The sequence below is a fragment of the Schistocerca serialis genome, chromosome 3, assembly GCF_023864345.2.
Source record: "Schistocerca serialis cubense isolate TAMUIC-IGC-003099 chromosome 3, iqSchSeri2.2, whole genome shotgun sequence".
Classification (NCBI taxonomy): domain Eukaryota; kingdom Metazoa; phylum Arthropoda; class Insecta; order Orthoptera; family Acrididae; genus Schistocerca; species Schistocerca serialis.
In genome coordinates this window covers 345,188,806-345,216,053 of record NC_064640.1, presented here as the reverse complement: position 1 = coordinate 345,216,053, position 27,248 = coordinate 345,188,806, and the positions used below count along the sequence as shown (strand labels likewise).

The 27,248-nt window shown below is 41.9% G+C and overlaps 1 protein-coding gene across 3 annotated transcripts in view; it reads left to right on the top strand.

Moving 5' to 3' along the window:
• LOC126471610 (spindle assembly abnormal protein 6 homolog) overlaps positions 1-27,248 on the top strand; it is a 269,622-nt gene that overhangs the window by 216,447 nt on the left and 25,927 nt on the right. For all 3 annotated transcript variants that reach the window (XM_050099849.1, XM_050099848.1, XM_050099850.1), the window contains one exon: positions 9,413-9,573. In XM_050099849.1, coding sequence (XP_049955806.1) covers positions 9,413-9,573 — 161 coding nt within the window. The remainder of the gene's footprint in view (positions 1-9,412; positions 9,574-27,248) is intronic.

Below are 27,248 nucleotides of genomic sequence, written 5' to 3'. Positions count from 1 at the left end.
TTTCTGTTGCAGCAACATTTCGTGTCTCTCTGCATTCTATCATTTGTCAAAAACCTTGTTTCGATGTCTTGAACCATTCATGAAATAGGGTGGGTCTTACATCTTTTGTGAGTCACCTAGTCTATTACTCACTATACTGACATGGGTAGAGTCTGTGCTTTGTTTCTCAATAGCAGCTAATACAGATTTAGCCCTTAATCTTCTCCATTACTTCTGAAGGATAATTTTATTGATATGTCCATAGGTCATAAAGAATTGGTTTTGAAATGATACAGTCAACTTCTTGTTCTACATACATGCTCTGCAAGCCATCATACAGTTCATGGCTTAGGGTACCATGTACCACAGTACATCCATTTTCCTGTTTCACTCGCAAATGGAGCAAGGGAAAAATGGCAGTTTATACGATTCCATACAAGCCTTTATTTCTCTTATCTGTGCGGTCATTATGTGAGATGCACATTCATGGCAGTGGGCTTGTTCTGCAGTTTTTCACAATTGTCTGTTCTCTAAACTTTCTCTGTAGTGTTTCATGAAAATAACATCTCCTTCCTTCCAGAGATCCCTACTTTAGTTAATGGGGCATTTCCTAAATATGCATCTTGATAGAATCTACTGGTAACAAATCTACCAGCACATCTCTGAATTGCTGCAGTGTCCTCCTCCAATCTAACATGGTAGGGATCCCAAACATTGAAGCAATACTCAAGAATAAGTCACATTAATGTCATGTGTGTGGTCTCGTACATCCATTTTCACCCTAGCCTGCATGCTCATGCGGGTTTAGATTTAAATTTAACTTGGCTCAACTGCATCACTTTTCTGTGTCCCTCCAGACTGCAATGATTGTGTGAGTTCCCAGCTTCTATTTGGCTGCAGTTTTGTGCCATATTGTGATTGCCAGAGTGCAACAGATTATTTCAAACTTATGAGAAGACATAGCCGTGCAACTCTGAGGCACATACTATATATTTTCCTGCAGTTCATTAGTTGAAGGCAATTTCCACATTATTTTTAGCTGTGAATTTTTCATCTAACATATATAAGGCGTCCAAACAAATGCAGGAAGTGCCAATTGGATTTTATACATGTTTGTATTTTGAGTAGCATGATCATGCTATGATTTTCAGAACAAACTATCACTATGAGAATATTTTCAGTATTTTTACATAAGTTTATGGTTCATAATATATGAAAATTGGTGCATTTCAAATAAAGTTTTAAAAAATTTTCTGCGAATTCTACCAGTGAATATAAGTTTACCATTCCCCTTCCCTACAATCGGCTTTATGTGCTCATCTCATTTCATATTGCTTTGCATCATTTATGCTTAGAATTCAACAGACCTGACCAAGTCAAGCAGGAGATAACTAACATTGTGTTCAGACACTATAGGATTGTTTTCCTACTCTTTTTTTCATTAACTTACATTTTCCTGCATTTACAAAAAGCTGTCTTGTGTGACACCAAATATAAATTCTGTGATCTTTTTCTACAGTCACTCAAAGATGACACTTTGCTGTACACTACAGAGTCATCAGCAAACAGTCACAGACAGCTGCTTCCTCTGTCTGTCAGATAGTTTATGGGTGTAGAGAACAAGCACTTATGCTTTCCTGGGGCAGTCTGGACAACACGTTTGTCTCCAATAAATGCTCACCATCTATGGAAATGTACTGGGTGCTATAACAGTAGGTCATGTGTTATCAAAATAACCACTTAACAGAACTGCTTTACTTGCTCATGCATGCCACCCTTCCACCACTACGGTGTCCGTATCCCCCCCCCCCCCCCCCCCCCCCCCCGCCGCCTTGTGTTTCCCTCACCCACGCATCAAGAGTTGCCAACAATAGTAACTAAACCATTAGCGCTATGTGGCAATCAACTAAGCTTGTGATATAAAATGCCTAAAGGTAAAGGTGTTGTCCTGTCTGAGAGAGCGATATGATTAGCTTAAAAGAGACTACTCACCAAAAAGAAGAAGTGTTGAGTTGTCAATATGCGCACACCACATGCAAGAATGAAATGGCGCGCGCGCACACACACACACACACACACACACACACACACACACACACACACACACACACACACACACACACAGAGACAGAGACAGAGAGAGAGAGAGAGAGAGAGAGAGAGAGAGAAAGAGAACGGAACAGGGTGTATACGACCCGGGAGGTCCGGGAAAAACCCTGGAATTTTTTCATCCGGGATAAAACCGGGAATTTTTTAGAATTCCGGGAATTTTTCATTGTTTTAATTTTCAGTTAAATTTTTGTAATTTTGACTGGTAAGAACCGTTACTCTAACAGAGGATATTACTGTATCCCGCTACTGCAGAGTAATACTTTAACAGTAAAACATAAACAAGAAAAAAGGAAAATAACTTAAATTGTAAAGGAAATGCGCCATATACAACAACAACACATAGTCCTCATGCAAGCGTCTGCCAACAGCAAATGTGTCAAAGGCTTTAGGAAGACTATGCAATACTCCATAACAACAAATTCTCTCCGATGAGTGTGAAGTCACTACTGTTTACATTTGATTTGTGTTAGCAGTTACGAGCGGTCTCATGCGCATGCGCTGTTGAGTTGCGTTTGAGTAGTAGATTCTCCCCCTTCTGGCTACAGGAATGTGGCTGTTGGCTGTGCAAGCAGTCACAGCAAGCAGCTGGATGCTACCGGAAAAAGGGGCGCCAAATTCATATTCTCGAGGGGGAAAAAACCTTGTTTCACAAAGCGTCTACCATCCAACGCACATTGATTTATATGATTTTGAAACGCATCCCTGTTGGTTTTTGAACATGTTTGAACACGTTTTAAGTTCACTGAATGAATCATAAGTTGATTTTTGAATGCGTGCATAGTGTACGTGATGTCTCTACCAGGGGAATCCCCGTTGCATCTAGAAATAAACTTTCCGCAGGCAAAAGGGGATGAGGCTATACCAGCTGAGCGGAGTAATGCCGAACGGATGAATGGCAATCGCTGTCGTATTATGTGGTTGATTGGGTTTCCGAATGATCAGCGTTGTTATAATTACTAGCGAAATCCATAGATTCAGTCTACCAGAATGGAAATAAACGGCTACAGGAATAACAAATGAGGAAGATTACGTATTATCTTCTCGTTGTATCCAAGAAAATGAAATTTTGACAGAAAATTTTTGGCCAGATCGCTACACTAGTAAGGAACAGTTGTACAGTCCCCGGCTAACAGCCGCTTAAGTTCTATTTTGGAGGTAACACGGAAAAAGTTTTGTACGAATATGTAACAACTACTAACTGCAGAATAATCGCGGGGTAACTAAACTGGTGATTCTGGCCGGGTTACTGAAGTTAACCGGCAAACAAATTTTGACAATGGCAGGAATAGCTACAGAATTTGTGATGACAAGATTATTAGAACGAGGAAGCAGAAGAAACGGGGACATCACACAAATTATGGAAGAATAAGGAGATTCCAAATTTATATAAAAATTTCGTAATACTACTTTTCGATCTCATGCTTGAGAAACTGGTGCGTATGAATGAAATGTGAAACTATTTCCTAACATAAATCTTTTTGTTTGTAGTAGGCCTAATAGGCATTTGATATCGGTACTTTGTGAATTATATTCTGTCGTGTTATAAAAATGACTATTTGTGCCAAAACAGTCTCGCTTATTTGGTGTGTGTTACAAAACTGCTGCAATATTAGAAAGGCCTATTTTGTTTTATCTAGCATTGTGACAGAATAGATGTAATCAGATCGAGAAACCACAACAGTCGTGGGTGTTATTTGTATTAACAGCGTTTTCAGTATTAGATAACGAAATTTCAATTTATCATGTAGCAAAACGTTTGACGAACTTTGGTGAGGTGATAGATTCTTGCACAGAAAGAGAAGTACGCCATGTAAAGCTGTAGCAAGATTAGAGAGAAAAAAAATGCTAGGAGGTAAAGACTGAAGAAATGTGTACTTTCTTGCTTGTCTCTTGTCTATATTGGTTTTATGCATCCTATATTTAATTTTTGTCACACATAACAGCAAGTTATTAGCTAATAGACAATAAAGAGTGCAAATTTTTTGAAGAGTTCTTGTTCTCCCGATTACAAATAATCCCATCCGCTATTAATGGCGAGTTAAAAAAAATAAAAATAAAAAAGAGGGGCAGGCTGTCAAAGCGGCCAACTGGGAGCAGGAGAGGCACCACAGGACATTTCAATTTCCACTGTCCTGAATATAGTTTGATGGCATCGCTTACAAAATATACACGTTTCAATTACACAGAGCAAAATACGGTGACGTGCGATAGAAGAATGCTGTATAAAGAGGCATGGCACTGCTCTTTGGCACACTTAAGACCAAATAACATGTATTTTCTCGAACACATATGTTTTATGTTTCAAACTTTTCAGAATGATGTGCCCTACAAGATGCACATATTTTTGAAAACTCTATTTTTTTTTTTAGTATTGACCCGGTTCACAAATATCGTAGATCCCGTGGCTGATGGGCAGAGCAGCCCGAGTTATGGTGGGTAGTCTCCACGTGACCCGTGTTTACGTTTAGTGATTTTGCTGTTTCCCCTTCCTTTACTCTCTCGCAAATGAAACAAAATGCATATCTGTGGCCGGGAGGTATCAGGTGAATTAAAATACATTCACATAATTACGGAAGGCTAAAATACGTTATTAGTTTCAGATTTTATTTTATTTCCACCTTTCTGACAGTCAAGCATTAATCGCCTTGCAGAACAATGAAGTTATTTTTGTGTGTTTGCTGAAGAAATTTGGCTTTTATTAACCTTTTTCGCAGAGACAATCAATGTATTTGAAACTAAAATTTTAATTCCACAGTACTGGCTAGTTTCAACTGTTCGTTGCGTTTCAAGTGCACGTTTTCATCTTCTAGCACATATGGCATTACACCATAATAAAAAACCAAACATGATGTAATACAGTACTGGTGCTCCAAGAAAATTTACATCCCAAAAACCACACTGAAAAGCTTAATATCAGGTTGAGGTCTACGTCATTGGAATCTGGACATACGAACGTGTACTTTAAGTTGCAGTTTAAATGTGCACATTTTAGTATGGTTCACGAAATTCTGATGCTCTTGGAGAACCCTGTGATGTCTTGCTGCTTTACATAATGTAAGATCTTTTAATGTTTTACATGTACGTACGTATGGGCTTCCTACGTCATGGTAGCTGTGCAAGCGCGGTGTCACCTGTTACCTGGCGCTCTCTGGCAACTGCTGAAACTAACCTATTTCTAACAGGTTGAGGAAAAATATTGCGAATGCTGGTTTGAAAAGCGTTACTTTCAAAGTAAATATACTTAAACGTAAATTGGACTATGCGCGAGAATGTACCATGAATTTCTTAAATCACAGAACGTTTGACTCTCATTTAAAAATCAACTCTTTGATGACGAGCCATTTAGAAGAATTTCGAACCCTGAAGATCAGACATTTATGTCATTATTAAAAATTATACTCGCACATTTGTGGGATATATCTTAAAGTGTAACACGCACAAAAAAGTCAACATTATATGCAAAAGATTAGCTTCTCTTGCAGATTATTAACCTTAGAGACCAATATTATATGTTAAAGCTTTGCTTTTCTTGTAGCAACACTGTGTATATTAATTTAAACCATTAACTTGTGTGTTATCGCTACTTAACAATGATGTTGCTATTGACTGACTACATCACGCGTCCTATGCTCTAAATATTCGCTGTCATCGGCTGGCAAGATCACATGACATGAGCTATGACTGGCTTACAAAAGCACATCGCAATCTCGATTTCAGTGATTCGGAAAGTAACATGCGGTGTTTGGTGGAATTCCAATGTATACTTTCGTAATACGAAAATACGCAGCGTACATGTTGCTGCACATCAAAGATATTTCCAAAACGTGTCTTTTTCCCCTGAGTTTCGTTTTCTTAAGTGCAGGGAAATAAACTGTCACTTAAGACGGAAAAAGTGTGTTTTTACTCAGGAGAAAGTGTATTTTTAACCGGGAAATCTGGAAGGTTTGGCTAGCATGAAGACAAGCAGTAGAAACCCTCACCATATGCAGGTGGGCATTATCTTACTGAAATGTAAGCCCAGGATGGCTTGCCATGAAGGGCAACAAAACGGGGTGTAGAATATCATTGATGTACTGCTATGCTGTAAGGGTGCCGCAGATGACAACCAAAATGAAATGAAATCGCACCCCAGACAATCACTCCTGGTTGTCAGTCTGTATGGCAGGTGACAGTCAGGTTGGTGTCCCACCACTGTCAGGAACATTTCCAGACATATCGTTGCTGGTCATTGCATCTTTGCTGGTCATTGCCACCTGGAACTGTATTGACTGGAGTAAAATTGTTTTCAGTGATGAGTCCCAATGATGAGCAAAGACATGTCTGGAGATGCCCCAGATAGTGGTGGGATATGTGGTGGTCTCGGGTGACATTTAGTTTCGTAACAGAACGCCCATCCAGCAAAGCAGTACGTCGACAATACAGTTCTATACCCATTTTGTTGCCCTTCAAGGCAAGCCAACTTGGGCCTACATTTCAGCAAGATAATGCCTGCTCGCACATGGTGAGAGTTTCTACTGCTTGTCTCCCCACTAGCCAAACCCTATCTTGGCCAGCAAGGATGTCATATCTTTCCCCAGCTCAGAACATTTGGAGCATTCTGGGCAGAGCCATCCAACCATCTCGGGATTTTGATGGCGTAATGCATCAATTGGACAGAATTTGGCATGATATCCCTCAGGAGGACATGCAACAACTCTGCCAATCAACACATTACATCCCCCATAGACATCTTGCAAGGTGGTAACACTGGAGAAACTTCAGGAAGAAATAATACTGGTGCACGAAGAAGCCTCCACCATACATCTTGAGATGGTTTGCAGAATACAGATGTAAAACTATATAGCAAATGACAATTTTAAATCTTCACTTCATTTTCCCTCAATTTTTTGGAATAATTTATTTATTTTAACCTTGTTTATACACTGAGGTGACAAAAGTCATGGGATAGCGATATGCACATATACAGATGGCAGTAGTATCACATACACAAGGTATAAAAGGGCAGTGAGTTGGCAGAGCTGTCATTTGTGCTCAGGTGATTCATGTGAAAAGGTTTATGACATGATTATGGCCGCATGAAAGGAATTAACAGACTTTGAATGCGGAATGTTAGTTGTAGCTAGACACAAGGGCATTCCATTTTAGAAATTGTTATGGAATACAATATTATGAAATCCATAGTGGTAAGAGAGTGGCAAGAATATAAAATTTCAGACGTTACCTCTCACCACGGACCACGCAGAGGCCGACGGCCTTCACTTCATGATTGAGAGCAGCAGCATTTGCATGAAGTAAAGCAGAAATCAATGTGGAATGTACAATGAATTTATCCGTTAGGGCATTGTCGTGAGATTTGGCATTAATAGGCTATGGCAGCAGAAAATGTTGCAAGTACCTTTGCTAACAGCAAAACGTCGACTACAGTGCCTCTCCGAATGTTGCGACCATTTCATTTGGACACTGAATGACTGGAAAACAGTGGCCTGATCAGATGAGTCTCCACTTCAGGTTGGTAAAAGCTGATGGTGGTGTTAGTGTGACGCAGACCCTACAAAGCCATGGACCCAAGTTTTGAACAACACACTGTGCAAGTTGGTGGCGGCTCCATAATGGTATGGGCTGTGTTTACTTGGAATGGATGGGCCCCTCTGGTCAAGCTGAATTTATCGTTGACTGGAAAAGGATATGTTCATCTATTTGGAGGCCACTTCCAACTAGTCATGGAGTTCATTTTTATGGATAACTATTTGGCATCTCGCTGGGCCACAACTGTTTGCGATTGGTTTGAAGAACATTCTGGACAAGTTGAGCAAATCATTTGGCCACCCAGATCGCCTGATATGAATGGCATTGAACATTTATGGAACATAATCGAGAGGTCAGTTCGTGCACAAAATCCTGTAGCAGCAACACTTTCACAACTATGGATGGCTATAAAGGTAGCATGGCTCAATATTTCTGCAGAGACTTCCAGTGACTTATTGAGTCCATACCGTGTCAAGTTGCTGCATTACACTGGGTAAAAGGAGATCTGACACAATTTTTAGGAGCTATCCCACGACTTCTGTCACTTCAGTGTATCTTCTCATGTATCAGGCTCAAAATTTTTACTTTTATTGATGTTGTATCATAATGATGCAGTGAAGTCTAAATAACTCCATGAAAAAGCTGCTGCCTTCACACCTGTGACTACAGGTGTACTCTAAGGAATAGCAGTACCCCTTCCAATTATTCTACCATCAACCCAGCCAGTTTCCCCTGGTGTTTCCTACTCAACTGCAACCAGTGATTTGTAAAAACTAATGAAACATGAATATACTGCCTAAAATAAAAAGCCATTTGGTAGTGAACTACATTCATGTTGATCTTATGTATCCAGTTAACCCACCTCCATACTCTATATCATCAACCTGCACCAGGACTGAGCCCCATCTCCTCCACTACCAAGACTCCACCACTTGCTGCCTGCCCCTCCCCCCTCCTACCTCCTTGCAGTCACTTACTTTCCCCTGTGCTTGTGCACTTGGCCACTAACATCCCTTCAAACTCCAATTCTGAACCTGGGCACTTATTCTGTCTTTCCCTTGCTTCAAATGTGTCCATTTACTGCCCTCTAATTTCCAGCAATTTAGGGAAAGACTCAGAACAGTATGATTTGCGTCAGATATGACAGTTGATGCTTCTTCTTCTCCTTCTCCTTCTCCTTCTCCTTCTCCTTCTGAGGTTGTGGCAAACTTGTCACATGTACCTTGCCAGTGGCCTGCTAAAGGCAATAATTTTCTGTCCTGGTGGGTGGCTCAATAATTCATAACTTGTCTGTGCAGTCTTCATTATACTGATTCCCAAACACAGTTGTTACCTCACTTTTCTGGACCTGGAATTTGATGAGGAACCATGATTGTGTGGTATTACTAAGGATTATTCTGGTTTTTTCATCAGTTCTGCTTTATGCTCATGTCACTTGCAGTTGTAACTTGCTCTCTGTAATGTGTTGTTGGCCATCTACTTAGCATCACTCCTGGTTTCTATATGCTATGTCGATGGCTGTGATTTGCTTAGTTTGCATTTGGTTATGACACAGTCCTCCCCACCCCTGTTCTTAGGAACCTGCCATTTGCATTTTCCCACTTCCCAGGACCTGGCTACTTCACAGACCCCCCCCCCCCCCCCCCCCTTTGACCTCCCATCTCCACTCCAGGCACTATCCATTCCTTCCCTACTTACCCCCTTGTTTCCCAGGATTCAGCCCCATATACATTTTCATATTTGTGTTTTTGTTATTTTGCCATTTTAATAGTGTAATTTTCTTCGTATGTTGCAGTGATTTCGTATTTGACGAAGCAGGTGAAGAATACAAAGCTATCTGATCCCAACACAGGACTTCATATGACAAGCAGTGCAGCTCTGAAACAAAGTAGGCTACCGCTGAGCCACCAGCATTCATATGTGCCTACACCCTCTTCATCCGACACACTTTCTCTGGTCAGTTTTGGAAACGTTCGGTTTTCAGCAGTACAGTTCTGCATAGTAGTAGAATGTCAATATATTTTAGTAAATAGAAAAATCATAGAAACAGGGATTAAGCATCTGTCCTTAATCAAATAACAGTAGAAAGCAAACTTCACAAATTTAGTCATACTTTAGTTTTTTACATTGCTCCTGCCATAGAGAAAGAGAGAGAGAGAGAGAGAGAGAGAGAGAGAGAGAGAGAGAGAGAGAGAGAGAGAGAGAGAGAGATATGTGCTGAACATGAAGTTTTAGAATTTCCGTATACCTTAGTTTTCTTGTTAGCTCAATTTCTGTACTTGTAAAAATACTAGTGAATCTGGCAGTGCTTCGCAATTGCTAAATATGTATGGGAATTGGATATACATCCTAATCTCTTTCTTCTCCCTCTTTCTCAGTCTGCTGTTCATGCCTCCTCTCTCTGCCAGTCTCTTGCTCCTGCCCCTGACCCCTCTCTCTGCCCATCTACTTCTCCCTCCCTCCCTCCCTCCCTCCCTCCCTCCCTCCCTCCCCCCCCCTTTCCCTCCAGTTCATCCTTTCACCTCTCTCTGCCCATCTGCTCTTCCTCCCTATCTCTTACCTTGAGCCTTGTTTATTGTTATTGCAAATTCAGATTCGATAATAGTATTTTAATCATAAGTAGATACACCATAAATACAACTTTCCTGTTTTCTGTGAAAACAGACTGCAAGGAAGAAAAGACATCAGCACATTGTTGTGTGTATTTGAGAGAAATAATTTGTCTAAGCATTTAAATGCCGCGCTTTTGTAGTTAAAACTCACAGCATAACAAAGCATTTTCTTTCTCCCAGTCAGGTACTTTTTGAGATTTTTGTTAACAATGTGAAACAAGAACCTGTCTTTGTATAGCATATAGATTTCTTTTGTTTGTAATCTATGTACAGCTATTACAAATAGTACAGAATAATTATGATATCCAACCTAACTTGTGGCAGCATCCCTGGCACAAAGCCATCTTGTGACATCTCATTTCGAGATGTATTAGCAGTATACTCTATCTGACCCTCAAACAATTGTCTGTGATGCATAATTGATGGGGAGTAATGCTCACAACATCCTGAGTATTCGAAAAATTACACATGATTGGGCTGAGCTGCATGCTTATAACAAGACATATTGACTGTTCTTGTATCAACATAGGTATGTAAAAATATGTGCAATCTAGGTATGTAAAATATGTGCAATCTAGAAGCTGTAGTATTGATTTGTCAAAGATGAGATCCTGCACAGCCTCATGGAAAACACACAGTAGAAGCATTTTCAGCAATGGTAGGAATGAACAGAGTTGTATGGACTCAAATGGGTCCTATTTTGAAGGTGAATACCACTACTTTTATATATTTGGGGACTATTTCAAAGCTGCCATATCGGCCTCGTGTGTTTTGCGTCAGGCTATATACATCGCATCTCCAAGTGGAGCATGAGAACATGTCTTTGGCAAATTACTCTTCCAAACGTCTGAGTTGATTTATGTGAACGAAACTTTTCACAGCATAAGGATAAAGTTCAAAGTAAAACAAAAAAACAGTTGCATACAAATACTTTACGACAAATGATTCTTTGTACGTTACTGACAGTGCAGTTAGCCTTCTGCTGCCGAGCAGTGTGCCATCAGTGCGCAAGTAGCTTATTTAGCGTTCATATAAGTGTAGTAGTCAAGTTGAAAATTTGTTTGAGTGTTCTTAGCACACTTGTTCAGTTAAATCCATCAAATGATTTTCGTATTTAGCAGGGGCAGATTTGCATTTTAATATCTGTGACGTGTAAAGTTGCGTAGTCGTCTGTCCTTTGTTTATTTCTTTCAAATAGTTTTCGTGTGTTACTGACAGTACAGTTACCTTCTGCCGCTGAGCAGTGTACAAGTAGCATCATTACTGCATTTACTGGGCAAGCTTGTATTTTAATAACTGTTTAAATGTTGTGTCGAATTGTTTGTGCTCTCTGTAGATTAGTTCAGACGTTCTTTGCACAACAGTATTTAGCATGGATAGGGACTGCGACTGCTGTGTTCGGATGCGGGCTGAGTTGGCATCCCTTCGCTCCCAGCTTCAGGCAGTGTTGGCTTCGGTCACACAGCTTGAGACTGTTGCCAGTGGGCATCACTGTGGGAGTCCGGATGGGGGTTTGTCGGGGGACAGTCAGCTCGTCCCACGCATCCCCCAATCGGACTACCGCTGTGGCTGCCCGGGATACTGCCTGCATTGAGGCTGACCCCTCACCCGTGGTAGAGTGGGATGTCGTCTCGAGGTGTGGCAGGGGGCGGAAGACATTCCGGAGGGCTGAACGGAAGGTCTCTCCAGTTTGTCTGATGAACCGGTTTGAGGCTCTGTCTCCGGCTGATACTGATCTTCGGCTGGACATGGCTGCTTGTCCTGTTCCAGAGGTTGCCCCTCAGTCTGCAAGATCCGGGTGGCCACAGAGGGTGGGCTTACTGGTAGTTGGTACCTCCAACATCAGGTGCGTAATGGGGCCCCTTAGGGATGTGGCTGCAAGAGAGGGGAAGAAAACCAATGTTCACTCGGTGTGCATACCGGGGGGAGTCATTCCAGGTGTGGAAATGGTCCTTCCAGATGCCATGAAGGGTACAGGGTGCACCCATCTGCAGGTGGTCGCTCATGTCGGCACCAGTGATGTGTGTTGCTATGGATCGGAGGAAATCCTCTCTGGCTTATGGCAGCTATCTGATTTGGTGAAGAGTGCCAGGCTCGCTAGCAGGATGAAAGCAGAGCTCACCATCTGCAGCATCGTCGACAGGACTGACTGTGGACCTTTGGTACAGAGCCGAGTGGAAGATCTGAATCAGAGGCCGAGACGGTTCTGCGACCGTGTGGGCTGCAGATTCCTCGACTTGCGCCACAGGGTGGTGGGGTTTCAGGTTCCTCTGGATAGGTCAGGAGTCCACTACACACAGCAGGCGACTACACGGGTAATAGGGGTTGTGTGGCGTGGACTGGGCGGTTTTTTAAGGTTGGATGGCCTTGGGCAAGTACAGAAAGGGCGACAGCCTCACAGGGTGCGGGGCAAAGTCAGGACATGCGGGGACCAAGCAGCAATCGGTATTGTAATTGTATACTGTCGAAGCTGCGTTGGTAAAGTACCGGAACTTCAAGCACTGATAGAAAGCACCGAAGCTGAAATCGTTATAGGTACGGAAAGCTGGCTGAAGCCAGAGATAAATTCTGCCGAAATTTTTACAAAGGCACAGACAGTGTGTAGAAAGGATAGATTGCATGCAACCGGTGGTGGCGTGTTTGTCGCTGTTAGTAGTAGTTTATCCTGTAGTGAAGTAGAAGTGGATAGTTCCTGTGAATTATTATGGGTGGAGTTTATGCTCAACATCTGAGCTAGGTTAATAATTGGCTCCTTTTACCGACCTCCTGTCTCAGCAGCATTAGTGGCAGAACAACTGGGAGAAAATCTGGAATACATTTCACCTAAATTTCCTCAGCATGTTATAGTCTTAAGTGGAGATTTCAATTTACCAGATATAGACTGGGACACTCAGATGTTTAGGACGGGTGGTAGGGACAGAGCATCGAGTGACATTATACTGAGTGCACTATTCGAAAATTACCTCGAGCAATTAAACAGAGAACCGACTCGTGGAGATAACATCTTGGACCTACTGATACCAAACAGACCTGAACTTTTCAACTCTGTAAGCGCAGAACAGGGAGTCAGTGATCATAAGGCCGTTGCAGCATCCCCGAATATGGAAGTAAATAGGAATATAAAAAAAGGGAGGAAGGTTTATCTGTATAGCAAGAGAAATAGGAGGCAGATTTCAGACTACCTAACAGAGCAAAACGAAAATTTCTGTTCCGACATTGACAATGTTGAGTGTTTCTGAAAAAAGTTCAAGGCAATCGTAAAATGCGTTTTAGACAGGGACGTGCCGAATAAAACTGTGAGGGACGGGAAAAACCCACTGTGGTTCAACAACAAAGTTAGGAAACTACTGCAAAAGCAAACAGAGCTTCACTGCAAATTTAAACGCAGCCAAAACCTCTCAGACAAACAGAAGCTAAACGATGTCAAAGTTAGCGTAAGGAGGGCTGCGCGTGAAGCGTTCAGTGAATTCAAAAGTAAAATTCTATGTACCAACTTGACAGAAAATCCTAGGAAGTTCTGGTCTTACATTAAATCAGTAAGTGGATCGAAACAGCATATCCAGACACTCTGGGATGATAATGGCATTGAAACAGGATGACACGCATAAAGCTGAAATACTAAACACCTTTTTCCAAAGCTGTTTCACAGAGGAAGACCGCACTGCAGTTCCTTCTCTAAATCCTCGCACAAACGAAAAAATGGCTGACATCGAAAGAAGTGTCCAATGAATAGAAAAGCAACTGAAATCACTCGACAGAGGAAAGTCCACTGGACCTGAAGGGATACCAATTCGATTCTACACAGAGTACACAAAAGAACTTGCCCCCTTCTAACAGCCGTGTACCGCAAGTCTCTAGAGGAACGGAAGGTTTCAAATGACTGGAAAAGAGCACAGGTAGTTCCAGTTTTCAAGAAGGGTCGTCGAGCAGATGCGCAAAACTATAGGCCTCGATCTGTTGTAGAATTTTTAGAACATGTTTTTTGCTTGCGTATCATGTCATTTTTGGAAACCCAGAATCTACTCTGTAGGAATCAACATGGATTCCAGAAACAGCAATCGTGTGAGACCCAACTCGCTTTATTTGTTCATGAGACCCAGAAAATAATTAGATACAGGCTCCCAGGTAGATGCCATTATCCTTGACTTCCGGAAGGTGTTCGATACAGTTCCGCACTGTCGCCTGATAAACAAAGTAAGAGCCTACAGAATATCAGACCAGCTATGTGGCTGGATTGAAGAGTTTTTAGTGAACAGAACACAGCATGTTGTTCTCAATGGAGAGACGTCTACAGACGTTAAAGTAACCTCTGGCGTGCCACAGGGGAGTGTTGCGGGACCATTGCTTTTCACAATATATACAAGTGACCTAGTAGATAGTGTCGGAAGTTCCATGCGGCTTTTTGCGAATGATGCTGTAGTATACAGAGAAGTTGCAGCAGTAGAAAATTGCAGCGAAATGCAGGAAGATCTGCAGCAAATAAACACTTGGTGCAGGGAGTGGCAACTGACCCTTAACATAGACAAACGTAATGTATTGTGAATACATAGAAAGAAGGATCCTTTATTTATGATTATATGATAGCGGAACAAACACTGGTAGCAGTTACTTCTGTAAAATATCTGGGAGTATGCGTACAGAACGATTTGAAGTGGAATGATCATATAAAATTAATTGTTGGTAAGGTGGGTGCCAGGTTGAGATTCATTGGGAGAGTCCTTAGAAAATGTAGTCCATCAACAAAGGAGGTGGCATACAAATCACTCATTCGACCTATACTAGAGTATTGCTCATCAGTTTGGGATACGTACCAGGTTGGGTTGACAGAGGAGATAGAGAAGATCCAAAGAAGAGCGGCGCATTTCGTCACAGGGTTATTTGGTAAGCATGATAGCACTACGGAGATGTTTAGCAAACTCAAGTGGCAGACTCTGCAAGAGAGGTGCTCTGCATCCCAGTGTTGGTTGCTGTCCAGGTTTCGAGAGGGTGCGTTTCTGGATGAGGTATCAAATATATTGCTTCCCCCTACTTGTACCTCCCGAGGAGATCACAAATGTAAAATTAGAGAGAGTCAAGCGTGCATGGAGGCTTTCTGGCAGTCGTTCTTCCCGCAAACCATACGTGACCGGAACAGGAAAGGGAGGTAATGACAGTGGCACGTAAAGTGCCCTCCGCCACACACCATTGTGTGGCTCGCTGAGTATAAATGTACATGTCGATTCCATAGTACTAAAAGAAGTTTTATTTTTTGCATCTTATGTGAAGCACGTTAGGTACACAGTCCACTTGATCAGTCTTCCATACACCATACTGAAGGCGAGTGTGATAGCTTACCAGAAGTCTCACTATGTGTGTCTTAAAATGTTGCACTAATGATGCCAGAACTCTCTGAGAGGCACCTGGGTTAATCACACTATTACATTGATACTCATCAAGAGATTCTTGCTATATCAAAACGTCTTCAGCATTCTTCATGTGATAGATCCAGCGCCGAACTGTCTTAGTAATTATGCCATATATTTGACCAGTCTGTTGATGAGCTGATAGCATTTATTGTTGCCATTAATACTTTCCCAAGCCCAGACACGAGGAGGAGGTAGTACGTCGGTAGTAATTATTTCGCCTGTTCGTGTCTAAAGTCCCAGTATTTTTAGAACAACAATGGTCTTGCTTATCACTGATGACAGCATGGGTTTCACAAAATCTTTCTGTACCTAGTCATCCTGCAGTATTTTGATTTATTGTCTTCATCTTCATGCAGAGTGCAAAGTGTTTTTTATTCATGCATTGTTGTATGTGTTTTCAACATCATTGACATGCTGATGAACCTGTTTATTTCCTGCCTTATTTCTTCTGCTGGTGATCATGAATAAATGACCTGTCTACATCATAGATCATTTGACACAAAAGTTTTTTGAATTCCATACCATGCCATAATGAAAAACATTATTCTGGAGAAACTAGTATTTGGGCCACACTTACAGTGGCTTTCTTCTGGGTCATCTTTTACTCAACAGTGTTATCATCTTAATGCTACATAGCCAGTACTGTAGCCAGTCTGTGTTGTGGAGTTATATCATAAATCATCTTATATATTGCTACAGTTCTCTGAGCTTTAGCAAAATGTAGTGTTTTTGAGAGCTCTTCTGATACCTATGCATATTTTACTCTAAATGAACTAGACATGATTGCTTGTACATTTATCGTAATTCACTGGTACCTCAACAAGTAACGTCCAATAGGTACATTACAGTGAATGGATGCCACCTCATATGCTAATGGCAGTTGTGAAAATGATCAGATTATATGAGACAGTGAAACTGAATATGGAGAGATCAAATGCAAAACAAAGCTCTGCCCACAAGGCCATAAAGCAGGATAGTAAAAAAGGTATCCAGAAGTATGTGTTCAGAAACGAATACTTTTTGTTGTAATATGAGCTAGTTCTTGTGTCAAGACCAGTCAATACTCAGTGGTTTAGATTATCTTCCTGTTCACACTCCCCTGAGGGGACTCAAGGCTCTTTTGTGAGATTCCGGTTTCTGATCCTTTTGATTTCTTTTCATCTTTTCCGTTCAGTGTTTTTGGTCACGGTTTCGGATTGTCCTCCTCTTCTAAATCCTGTCTCAGTAGTGTGAGCCAACTGAGAAAGAACATCTTACTTAGCATCTTTGGTGTGTGTGGCCTTATCCCTATTTCATCTTTTACTCAACAGTGTTATCATCTTAATGCTACATAGCCAGTACTGTAGCCAGTCTGTGTTGTGGAGTTGTTATGCACCCTTCTGATTGAGACCCCTGACAACACAGGAATCACACTTCTGATACCTGAGCTGCTACCTTCCTATATATGCCTAGGTGTGGTTTCTTGTCATTCTGGAGCATCAGAACTCCTGGCAGTGGTTGCCATGCCAGAAACACACAAAGCTCCAAAAAAACTGACCATTCCTCAATGACCATCTCTTTAGTTGGGAATGCTTCCCCTTATGCTGCTTCTTATGACCCTGCAATCTTCCCTTCTCTGACTACCCTCTGGGAGGAGGGCCATACTAGCCAGCTTGCAGTGCAACCATTTCACCACTACCTGGTCTGCACCAGGAGTAACAGTGACACTTTCACCACCATCAAGCCATTATTTTTCGTAGAAACTATCGTAGACAGGTTCAGTAAAGTGTATTCTTTGAGTAAGATGATGCAGTTTGGTTCACTGTTTATCAAAATGTCTTCTGCTGCCCAGTCTGTGGTCCTTAGTGCCTTTGACCATCTTGGCAGCATCCCGGTGTCCATTATCGCTCACCTGTCTTTGAATATGATTCAGGATGTAATTTTTCATCCTTCAAACTGGTGACGAACTCCGAGCCAAACTGGAACATCTAGGCATTCACTTTGTTTGGCATGGCATGTTCAGAATGGTCATAAGAATAATTGCATTGATCATTGATACTGCTGCCTTTATTCTTGCATTTGAGGGGGATACCCCCCCCCCCTCCCGGTAAGGTCAGGGTTATGGTTTATTGGTGTTTACATCCCGCCACCCATGATGTGTTCTCAGTTTTCACATTTTGAGCGCATCTTCCTGTTGAACAGCGGCCATTTTGTGTGGTGAATGTGGATGCCCACTCTATGAGGTGAGCCTCTGCATTGTGCGACCCATGTGTGTTAATTGTCACGACCATCACTCTCTATGCTCACCAGATTACCTAGTTTATGAGAAGGAAAAGAACACACATGAGTAAAAGTAACTTGATTGTTTATCCTAAACAGAGGCTTGTCAGAAATATGACAGTCATCACTCTGTGTCCGTGACATCTACCTTTGCTTCTGTTATGTCCTTTCCACCATCTCCCTCCTCCTTATCCCAGTCCTGCCTCCCTCTCCTCACCCCTCCCCCTCCCCTGTGGTTCCCATGCCCACCGCTCTGGGTGCTGTTCCCCCTATCCAACCGGAGAAGTGTTCCCCTTCTTCATCATCATCTGCCAGTGATGGGGCCACCTAATGGGACCATTTCCTCTGGCATCTTCCAGACCTAAAGCCTGCTGCCTCTCTTCAACGTGTGCTCCAAGGTTGCCCACTCTCTCTCCATTCCAGATCTTGCTGCTCAGTCTGTTTCTTGTTTATGAATATTGGCCCATCCTTGTGATGGATGATGATTTGGTGGCATGAGTAGCTTCAGCCTGTCCACCTCCCATTTGAATTTCCATTCTGTGCTTACTCAGTGGAACTGTAATAGGTCCATCTCAATCCGGAGCTCTGCGTTGACACCCAATGCTTGGCAGTGGTACCCCAGTTCCATTTCTTGGGGTTTCTTTTTGACAACTAGCTTACGTTGTTGCCCCCATATCCACCTTCTGAAGATTGGCTGTTGCCAAATACTCAATGTCATTCAGTTCCTTGCCCACACCTGTTGGGGTGTGGAACATTATACTTCCCTCCACCTTTATTGGGCCTTAGTTCTTTCCCATCTGGACTATGATTGTAAAGTTTATGGCTCATCTGATTCTTCCACACTGCTCCTCTTGGACCTGATCCACCATCGTGGTATCTGTTTGGTAACCAGCTCATTTTGCACTAGCTCTGTTGATAGTCTTCTGGTTGGCACTGGGTCCCCTCCCCCTTTCAGTTCAGAGGTCCCAGCTCCTGGTTTCCTGTGCTATTGCTATCTGCTCTTTCCCTGCCCACCCCTCATATTCTATTCTTTTCCTGGCTCTGGGATATCACCTGCCTGCTGGTCACCCTCGGGTGGGTTTACCGATTGGGCTCCGCCTTGTCTCTCTTCTCTGCAGTTTCCATCGGTCATCCTCGGGTGGGTTTACCGATTGGGCTCCGCCTTGTCTCTCTTCACTGCAGTTTCCATCTTCCTTCATTGTCCTGTTCCCCATGTTCTCCCAACCCCCCCTTCCCCCCCCCAACCCCCCCCCCCCCCCCCCTCCCCTCCCGACCCCCCTGGTTAGTTCCTCGTCCCTGGATTCAGCTGGATTTCTCCCAGGGCCAAAAGTCTCCATTGCTCTGGTAGTGTTCTGCAGTTCGTTCTGCCCGCTTTTACGAGAGTTTTGGGATGCTACTGTTTTTTATGCCGATGGCTGTAAATCCACCAGTCATGTGGAATATGCCTTCATGTCTTCTGTTGGCATGGAACACCGTCTCGTGCCTGCCACATGTGGGGTGTTTACTATGAACTGATGGCCATTTAGCGGGTTTTCTGCTGTATTAAATGGTTCTCCCTCACCCAGCTTTTGTTACATATGGATTCGATGAGTGGCCTTCAGACTATCACCTGGTGTTTTTCCCCTCAATGCCTTGGTCCCTTTCACCCACAACCATTTTTCTCAACTTGGCTGTGATGCTTGTTCAACTGATTTCTTTTAAGTTCCTGGCAGTGTTGGTATCCCGGGTAACGAATTTACTGTTTGTCTGGCTGAGTGTGGGGAGGGGGGTTTCCTACCACCCCTATTGTGTGTGACCCTTCTCAGAGTGGATTTATACCTTCACACAAATTCCTCTTTGTTCAGTTGTGGGCCTAGTCTTCATGCGATTAACCAGACTCCTGCCAGGTGACATTCTTCCTACCACCTCTCCCAGGAGAAATCAACCATCTCCATATCAGGCATACCTTGTTCACCAATCATTTTTTGCACTATAAAGAGCAGTCTGCACTTTTTTTGTTGCGGTCCCCCTCCCCTGATGGTGATCCATATTTGATTGGACTTCCTCACCTTTTGGCCCTTTGCACTAAATATTTCCTCCCGCACTCCTTGTTAGGGGTGCTAGCGGATGACCCTTGTATGGTTACGTCCATCCTCAGTTTTCTTTGTGGAAGTGATTTGTCCTCCTAGATTTAAGTACCGGAATTTCCTTCCCTTATTTGAATCCCTTGTTTATCATTGGTGTTGATTTGGGAGACCATTGTGCTTGCCAGACATTTTGTCTGATTCTTGTGCCATTTGACCCACCCTTTCTTGTCACTTCTTACCCTAGTGTTGTCCACGCTGTGCCGTGACCATGGTACAGCATGGGGATTGGGATGTGCCGGTGACAGTGCCGGCACCCCGTCATGTGTAGTGCCTCTGGGTTGCCCCTGCTTTTTCCCCTTCCCACCTTTCCCCCTCCTCCCCACTCCTCCTGTTCTTTACTCTTCCTGCCACCTGATGTTCCTTATGCCCCTTTGTTTTCTCATTTTTCCTTCCCATCTACTGGACTGCATTTTGGTGTTGTTCCTCCCTTAGTTTCTGACACCATAGATTGTGGGACCGATGACCTCACTCTTCGGTCCTCGCTCCCCCACAACCAACCAACCAACGAACATGTTCACACTCGTTGCTCATTTCTTAATGATTGCGTTTGTAGTTAGTTCTCTGATTGTGATGCTGTTGTTAGACACGCTACACAGTCAGCCCCAGACTTCCATTTGTCATCAAGCATGGGTCTACAAACTGAACTCCTACATCCATTTTGTATATTCTTGTACAGGGGAGACATTTTAATTGAAAGTCGTTTGCCCAGTGTTGGCAGATAAATACGATATTGCAGTGCCTGTGTTGTTCAGAAGTATGAAGCAGTGTTCCTTTGGACATGAATGCACATCAGGTATACAACATATTTGTCTCTTTGTTTGCTATTATTCGCAAAGACCTGCTTTTTGATATCTTTAACTGTTTATTAAATATGATTGTTATGACCACTTGATTCCCAATGCATCAGGACTGGAATGTGTGCATCTCACCTGGCCATATGCTGGGTATAAAAACCAATGAGAATGGAATGCAATACCATTCTGCTCTCAATGAGAGCACATCTGTAGAAGCAAAAGGGTTAAGCATACCTTTATTAATAAATGTCATTTCTTATGGAGCTTTCTGTATACCTGGCAGACTTAATCCTGCAAGAGATTTCTGAACAAAGACCTCACCAAACCTTGGAATTACTACCCTCGACTATGGGAGATACCCAGTGACAACAACTTGAGATGTAAGATTTGTAGGAGCCTGAAAAGCACCAGAAAGCTTGTAGCTCCATTGAAGGCAAGTCTAATCAAGTATGGCAACAGATGTGATTGTGGCAAATACTGGAATGTGGAGCATCTTCTGACATGCACACTAACTGTCCCAATCCCAATAAATATACCCTTGATGAATTATGGTAGGGAAGCAAGGAAGCATTTGATGTCACACAATTTTGGGCTGAACAGCTTTGATCTCCGTACATGAAAAGGAATGTAAATGAAGTTGCATTCAAGATTGTTTTAGCAATACTCAGTGTCAAGGTGGGCATAAACTTATAATTTCATCTCTCTATTGACAACCACTATCCCACCTAGATAAAACAGAAAACCTTAGTTCACTAGTATGTATGTTCCCCAATCATACTGTCATCATTGGAGGCAATCATAATCATTCAACAATCAATTGTAATAATAAAGAGTTTGTGAGAGGTGGACATGACAAGAGATGCTATCAAGCGGTACTAAATGCCTAGTCTGATACCTAGAACAGGTACTCACGAAGCCCACTCTTGATGAAAATATATTGGATCGAATAGCAACAAATAGACCTGATGGCTTTGAAAACATCAGTTTTAAACTGGGCCATTGACCACGAGTTATTTGTAGCAATAGTTATTACCCAAATACAAAGGGCAATTAAAACAAGTAGAAAGGTTAGTATGTGAGCAAACTGGATAAAGAAGCAGTAGTATCATATCTCAACAAGGAACTAGAAACATTTCTCTCTTGACTGGAGCATATAGAAGAACTGTGACTCAGTTCAAAAGAACAACTGATTATGCAGTATCTATTAGAACAGTTAATGATGGAATGGAGCATCCAAGGGATACAGTGTCAGTTACAGCACAATATGAGTAAAATAAAACATAAGGCTATGAGTGGAGAAATGCTAAATGACACGTCTGGCTGTCACAAAGACAATGTATAAAGACATGAATGTCTGCAGTAGTAGAATTGTATCCAAAGGCATCTCACAAAACCAAATGAAATTCTGGTCATGCTTAAAGGCTGTCATTGGCATCAAAGTTGGTGTACAGACACTCATTAATTGACACAGGAACTGAAATTGAGGGTGGCAAAGCAAAACCTGAAATATGAAATCCCATTTTAATGTTTGTTCACAGAGGAACTTGTAGGAATAATGCCCCATGTTAATTCTTGCTCTAATGCAGATGTGATTGATAAAGATTTTAGTGTTACTGGCATTGAGTAACACTTGCATTGGCTAAAATCAAACCTCCAGCTTGAAATGGAATTCCTATTAGGTTCTATACAGAATTTGTAGCAAAGTTAGCTTCTCTTTTAACCATAATATACTGTAGATCACTCGTTGGTATTCAGTTTAGCAGAAGTGATCTACAAAACTACAGTCCAGTACCTTTGACATCTGTTTGCTGTAGAATGTTAGAAAAATATTCTGATATCAAACATAATGACGTATCTCAAACAGAATGACTTTCTCCATACTAACCAACATGTATTTTGGAAACATCTGTCATGTGGAATACAACTTGTGCTTCTCTAATGTGAGAACCTGAAAGCCATGGATCAAGGCAGTCAAGCAGAGGATATTTTTCTTGACTTTCGAAAAGCATTTGACCCAATATTGCACCTATATGCACTACTGAAAATACAGTCACATTGGCTATCATGTGGAAGTTGTGATTGGACTGTGAACTTCCTTATAGGCAGGATGGAGGATGTTAGGAGGGCTGTTGACCAATTTAGAAGTAGTTTCATTGCAGTGCCATGGGAAGCTTGTTGTTCATTTTTTATGTTACTAATCTGACAGACAATATTAATAGTAACTTCAGAATGTTTGCAAATGATTCAGATATCTACACTGAAGTGACAAAGAAACTGTTACAGCTGTGCATATTCAAATACAGAGATATCTAAACAGGCAGAGTATGGTTCTGTGGTCGGCAATGCCTGTATAAGACAAGAAGTGTCTGTTGCAGTTGTTTGATCGGTTACTGCTGCTACAATGGCAGGTTATCAAGATTTAAGTAAGTTTGAACGTAGTGTTTTAGTTGGCGCACGAGCGATGGGATACAGCATCTTCGAGGTAGCGATGAAGTGGGGATTTTTCAGTACAGCAATTTCGCGAGTGTACCATGAATATCAGAAATCCGATAAAAATCAAATCTCCGTCATTGCTGCGGCCGGAAAAAGATCCTGCTAGAATGGGACCAGTGATGGTTGAAGAGAATCGTTCAACATGACAGAAGTGCAACCCTTCTGCAAATCGCTGCAGATTTCAATACTGGGCCCTTAACAAGTGTCAGTGTGTGAACCATTCAATGAAGCATCATCGATATGGGCATTCGGAGCTGTAGGCCCACTTGTGTTCCCTTTAACTGCACAACACAAGGGTTTATGCCTTGCCTGGGCCTGTCAGCACTAACATTTTATTGTTGATGATTGAAAACATGTTGTCTGGTCGGACGAGTCTTGTTTAAAATTGTGTTGAGCATATAGACGTGTACGGGTATGGAGGCAACCTCATGAATGGGTGCGTCTCACCTGGCCATCTGCTGGGTATAAAAACCAATGCGAATGGAATGCAATACCATTCTGCTCTCAATGAGAGCACATCTGTAGAAGCAAAAGGGTTAAGGATACCTTTATTAATAAATGCCATTTCTTATGGAGCTTTCTGTATACCTGGCAGACTTAATCCTGCAAGAAATTTCTGAACAAAGACTTCACCAAACCTTGGAATTACTACCCTCGACTATGGGAGATACCCAGTGACAACAACTTGAGATGTAAGATTTGTAGGAGCCTGAAAAGCACCAGAAAGCTTGTAGCTCCATTGAAGGCAAGTCTAATCGAGTATGGCAACAGATGTGATTGTGGCAAATACTAGAATTTGGAGCATCTTCTGACATGCACACTAACTGTCCCAATCTCAATAAATATTTCAGTGTATATGGAATACTGTTTGAAAAAAGCTGAACAAATATTAAATCAGATTGTGGTGAGATTTCAAAGTAGTGGAAAGATTAGAAACTTCCTTTAGATGTTCAGAAATGTAAAACTTTGTCCTTCACTAAATAGAAACCCTGGTATCCTATGACTATGATATCTCTTGTGTATACCTGGCTGTAACAATTTATAATGGTATGAAATGTATAGGTAACATAGATTCGATCATGGGCGAAGCAGGTGGCAGATTTAGATCCATTTGTAGGATACTGTCTGGGACATGCAGCTGATATACAAAGGAGATTGCTTACACAACACTCGCACAGAATATTGCAGAAGTGTATGGGACCTTTACCTTATAGGACAATTGGGGCTATTTAAGGTATAGGAAGATGGGCACCATGAATGGTCACAGCGTGTGTCACCAATGAGAGAGCATTTAAAAAATAATGAAAAACCTAAACTAGCAGATGCTGTGTCAACTAACCCAAGACAGCTTATTCAAAAAGTTTCAAAGACCAGAACTGAGTGAGGAGCCTTGGAATATACTAAACCCCCTAAGTATCACTAACATAGGAACCATGGAGACAAAACGAGACTAACTACAGCATGCACAGAGACATCTGTGTAATTTTTCTTCCTGGACTCCATGCCGAAATAGAACAAGAATAATCCCTGAAATGTGCTGCACCAGGAAGTACCCTTTAACATACACTTCACTGTGGTTTGCAGGGCATACATGCATATGTTAAAAACTGTCTATTTTGGATTACCATTTACATTAATTTTTCATGTTCCTAGATGTAGCTATGCATGAAAGTGTAAGAGATATGGAGTTAAATTACCAGACTGATGCTACAGAACATTTTGTTGATCCCCAGTTACATTACAAAATTTATAACCTTCAGTGTACTCTCTTTCAGATTCCTGCAATGCTCCACATGAATTTTCCATTATTCAAAGTAATGCTGGAGGTCTGTTTCTGTCAGCTTGCTGAGAATCTCTGTCACATTTGCATTCACCATTTCCACACAGTCAAATCTTGCTCCTTAAGTGCAGATTTGACCTTAGGAAATTGAGAGCGGGGTGGGGGGGGGGGGGTGGGATTGAGCACCCCAGGTTGGGTGGGTGGTCGAACAATGAGTGCCTTTACAGACAAAGTACATTGTCTTGGTAACGCATCCAGGACTTGCTGTACCACAAATCAGATCTCCGTCTCCTCACTTGTTCATGAACTGCAGTCAGAACCTCACCATAATAGTGTTGATTGTTTTGCTGACCTTTGTCAATTTACCAAATTTCTCGATACTGTCTACCCTTTTTGATATTTAGGATCATCCAGGGCATGGATTGTTTCTAGTGGTTCCATGTTCCTCCTTAAACCTCTTGAACCTGAACCACACCAAAAACTTGGGTTCGTGATAAACTTTGATTTGCGTACACTTCCTAGAACATGGCACGAGCTTCTGTACCAGTTTTTCCATTTCACAAGACACTTGATGTTAACTCTTTGCTCCGTCTTAGCACTTCGCATTTTTTGCAAAGATGCTAGAAAAAGGACCTCAGCAGACGGTTGCTACAGTGACACTGAGCTATGTATAACTGTAGCCATTGAGCTCAGGGTGGGGAAGCATCAGATGACATGACCATACTCCAAGCTGCCGTGAGTATGCTCACTGTTTGCCAGTAGCAACACCAGTCTGATCACTTAATTGTCACACCTTGTAATATTCAATATATGACAATGCAACAATGGTTATGTGATGCACAGTGTTTGCTATGATGTGACTAAAGTCCTTCAGCACAGATAAAAAATGTCATTACTGAATCAGCTGAAGAATTTAAGTATTTTTGGCGGTTGGAGATGACAAATAATAGGAGAATAAGGATTTACAAGAATTATTTAAATGTTATTTGAAAAATTGAGGGCAATATTACAGGGTGTATACGACCTGGGACAACCGGGAGATTGGGGAAAAACCTGGGAATTTTTTCATCCGGAAGAAAATTGGGAAAAACCTGGGAATTTTTCATTGTTTACCAATACTTTAACATAGAATATTACTGTATCTCGCTACTGCAGAATAATACTGCAGCAATAAAAAATGAACGAGACGGGGGGGGGGGGGGGGGGGGGGGGGGGGAGGGCAGATTAATATTATTGAGGAAAAAGAGCGTCCAGTGCCCATTGGTCTATCGATTACTCGTATGATTTTGATCGCATCCCTGTTGGTTTTTGAACATCTTTGATCAAATTCTAAGTCTATTTCTGAATGAATTGTAAGTTGATTTTTAAATGCGTGCATAGTGTACGTGATGTCTCTGCCAGGGGAATCCCCATCACATCTAGAAATAAACTTTGCTGCAGACAAAAGGGGACGGGTCTATACAAGCTGAGCGGAATAAACCCGAACGGGTGAATGCCAATCGATGTTTATGTGGTTGACTGGGTTTGCAAATGATCAGCGTTGTTATAACTATTAGCGAATTCCATAGATTCAGACTGCCAGAGTGGAAATAAACAACTAATGGGAATAACAGGCAACAAAGATTGTGTATTGTCTCCTCCGTGTATCCAAGAAAATGAAATTTTGACAGAAAATTTTTGTCCAGACCGCTACACTTCTAAGGGCCAGTAATACAGTCCCTGGCTAGCAGCCGCTAAAATTGTATTCTGGGAGTAGCGCAGAAAACGCGTTGTACGAACACGTAATAATGCCTAACCGGAAAATAAATGCGGGATAACAAAACCGGCGATTGTGGTGGGGTTAGTAAAGTTAACCAGAGAATAAGTTTTGACACTGGCAGAAATAGTTACGGAATTAATGATGACAAGATTGTTTGTTAGAACATGGAAGGAGAATATACGGGGACTCACACAAATCACGGAAGAATATGATGATTCCAAATTTGTATAAAATTTTCGTACTACTACTTTTCGATCTCGTGCTTCAGAAGCTAGAGAGTGTGAATGAAATGTGAAACTATTTCCTAACAAAACTTCTTGGTTGTAGTAGGCCGAATAGGCATTTGATATTGGTACTTCGTGAATTATATTCTGTCGTGTTATAAAAATGACCATTTGTGCCA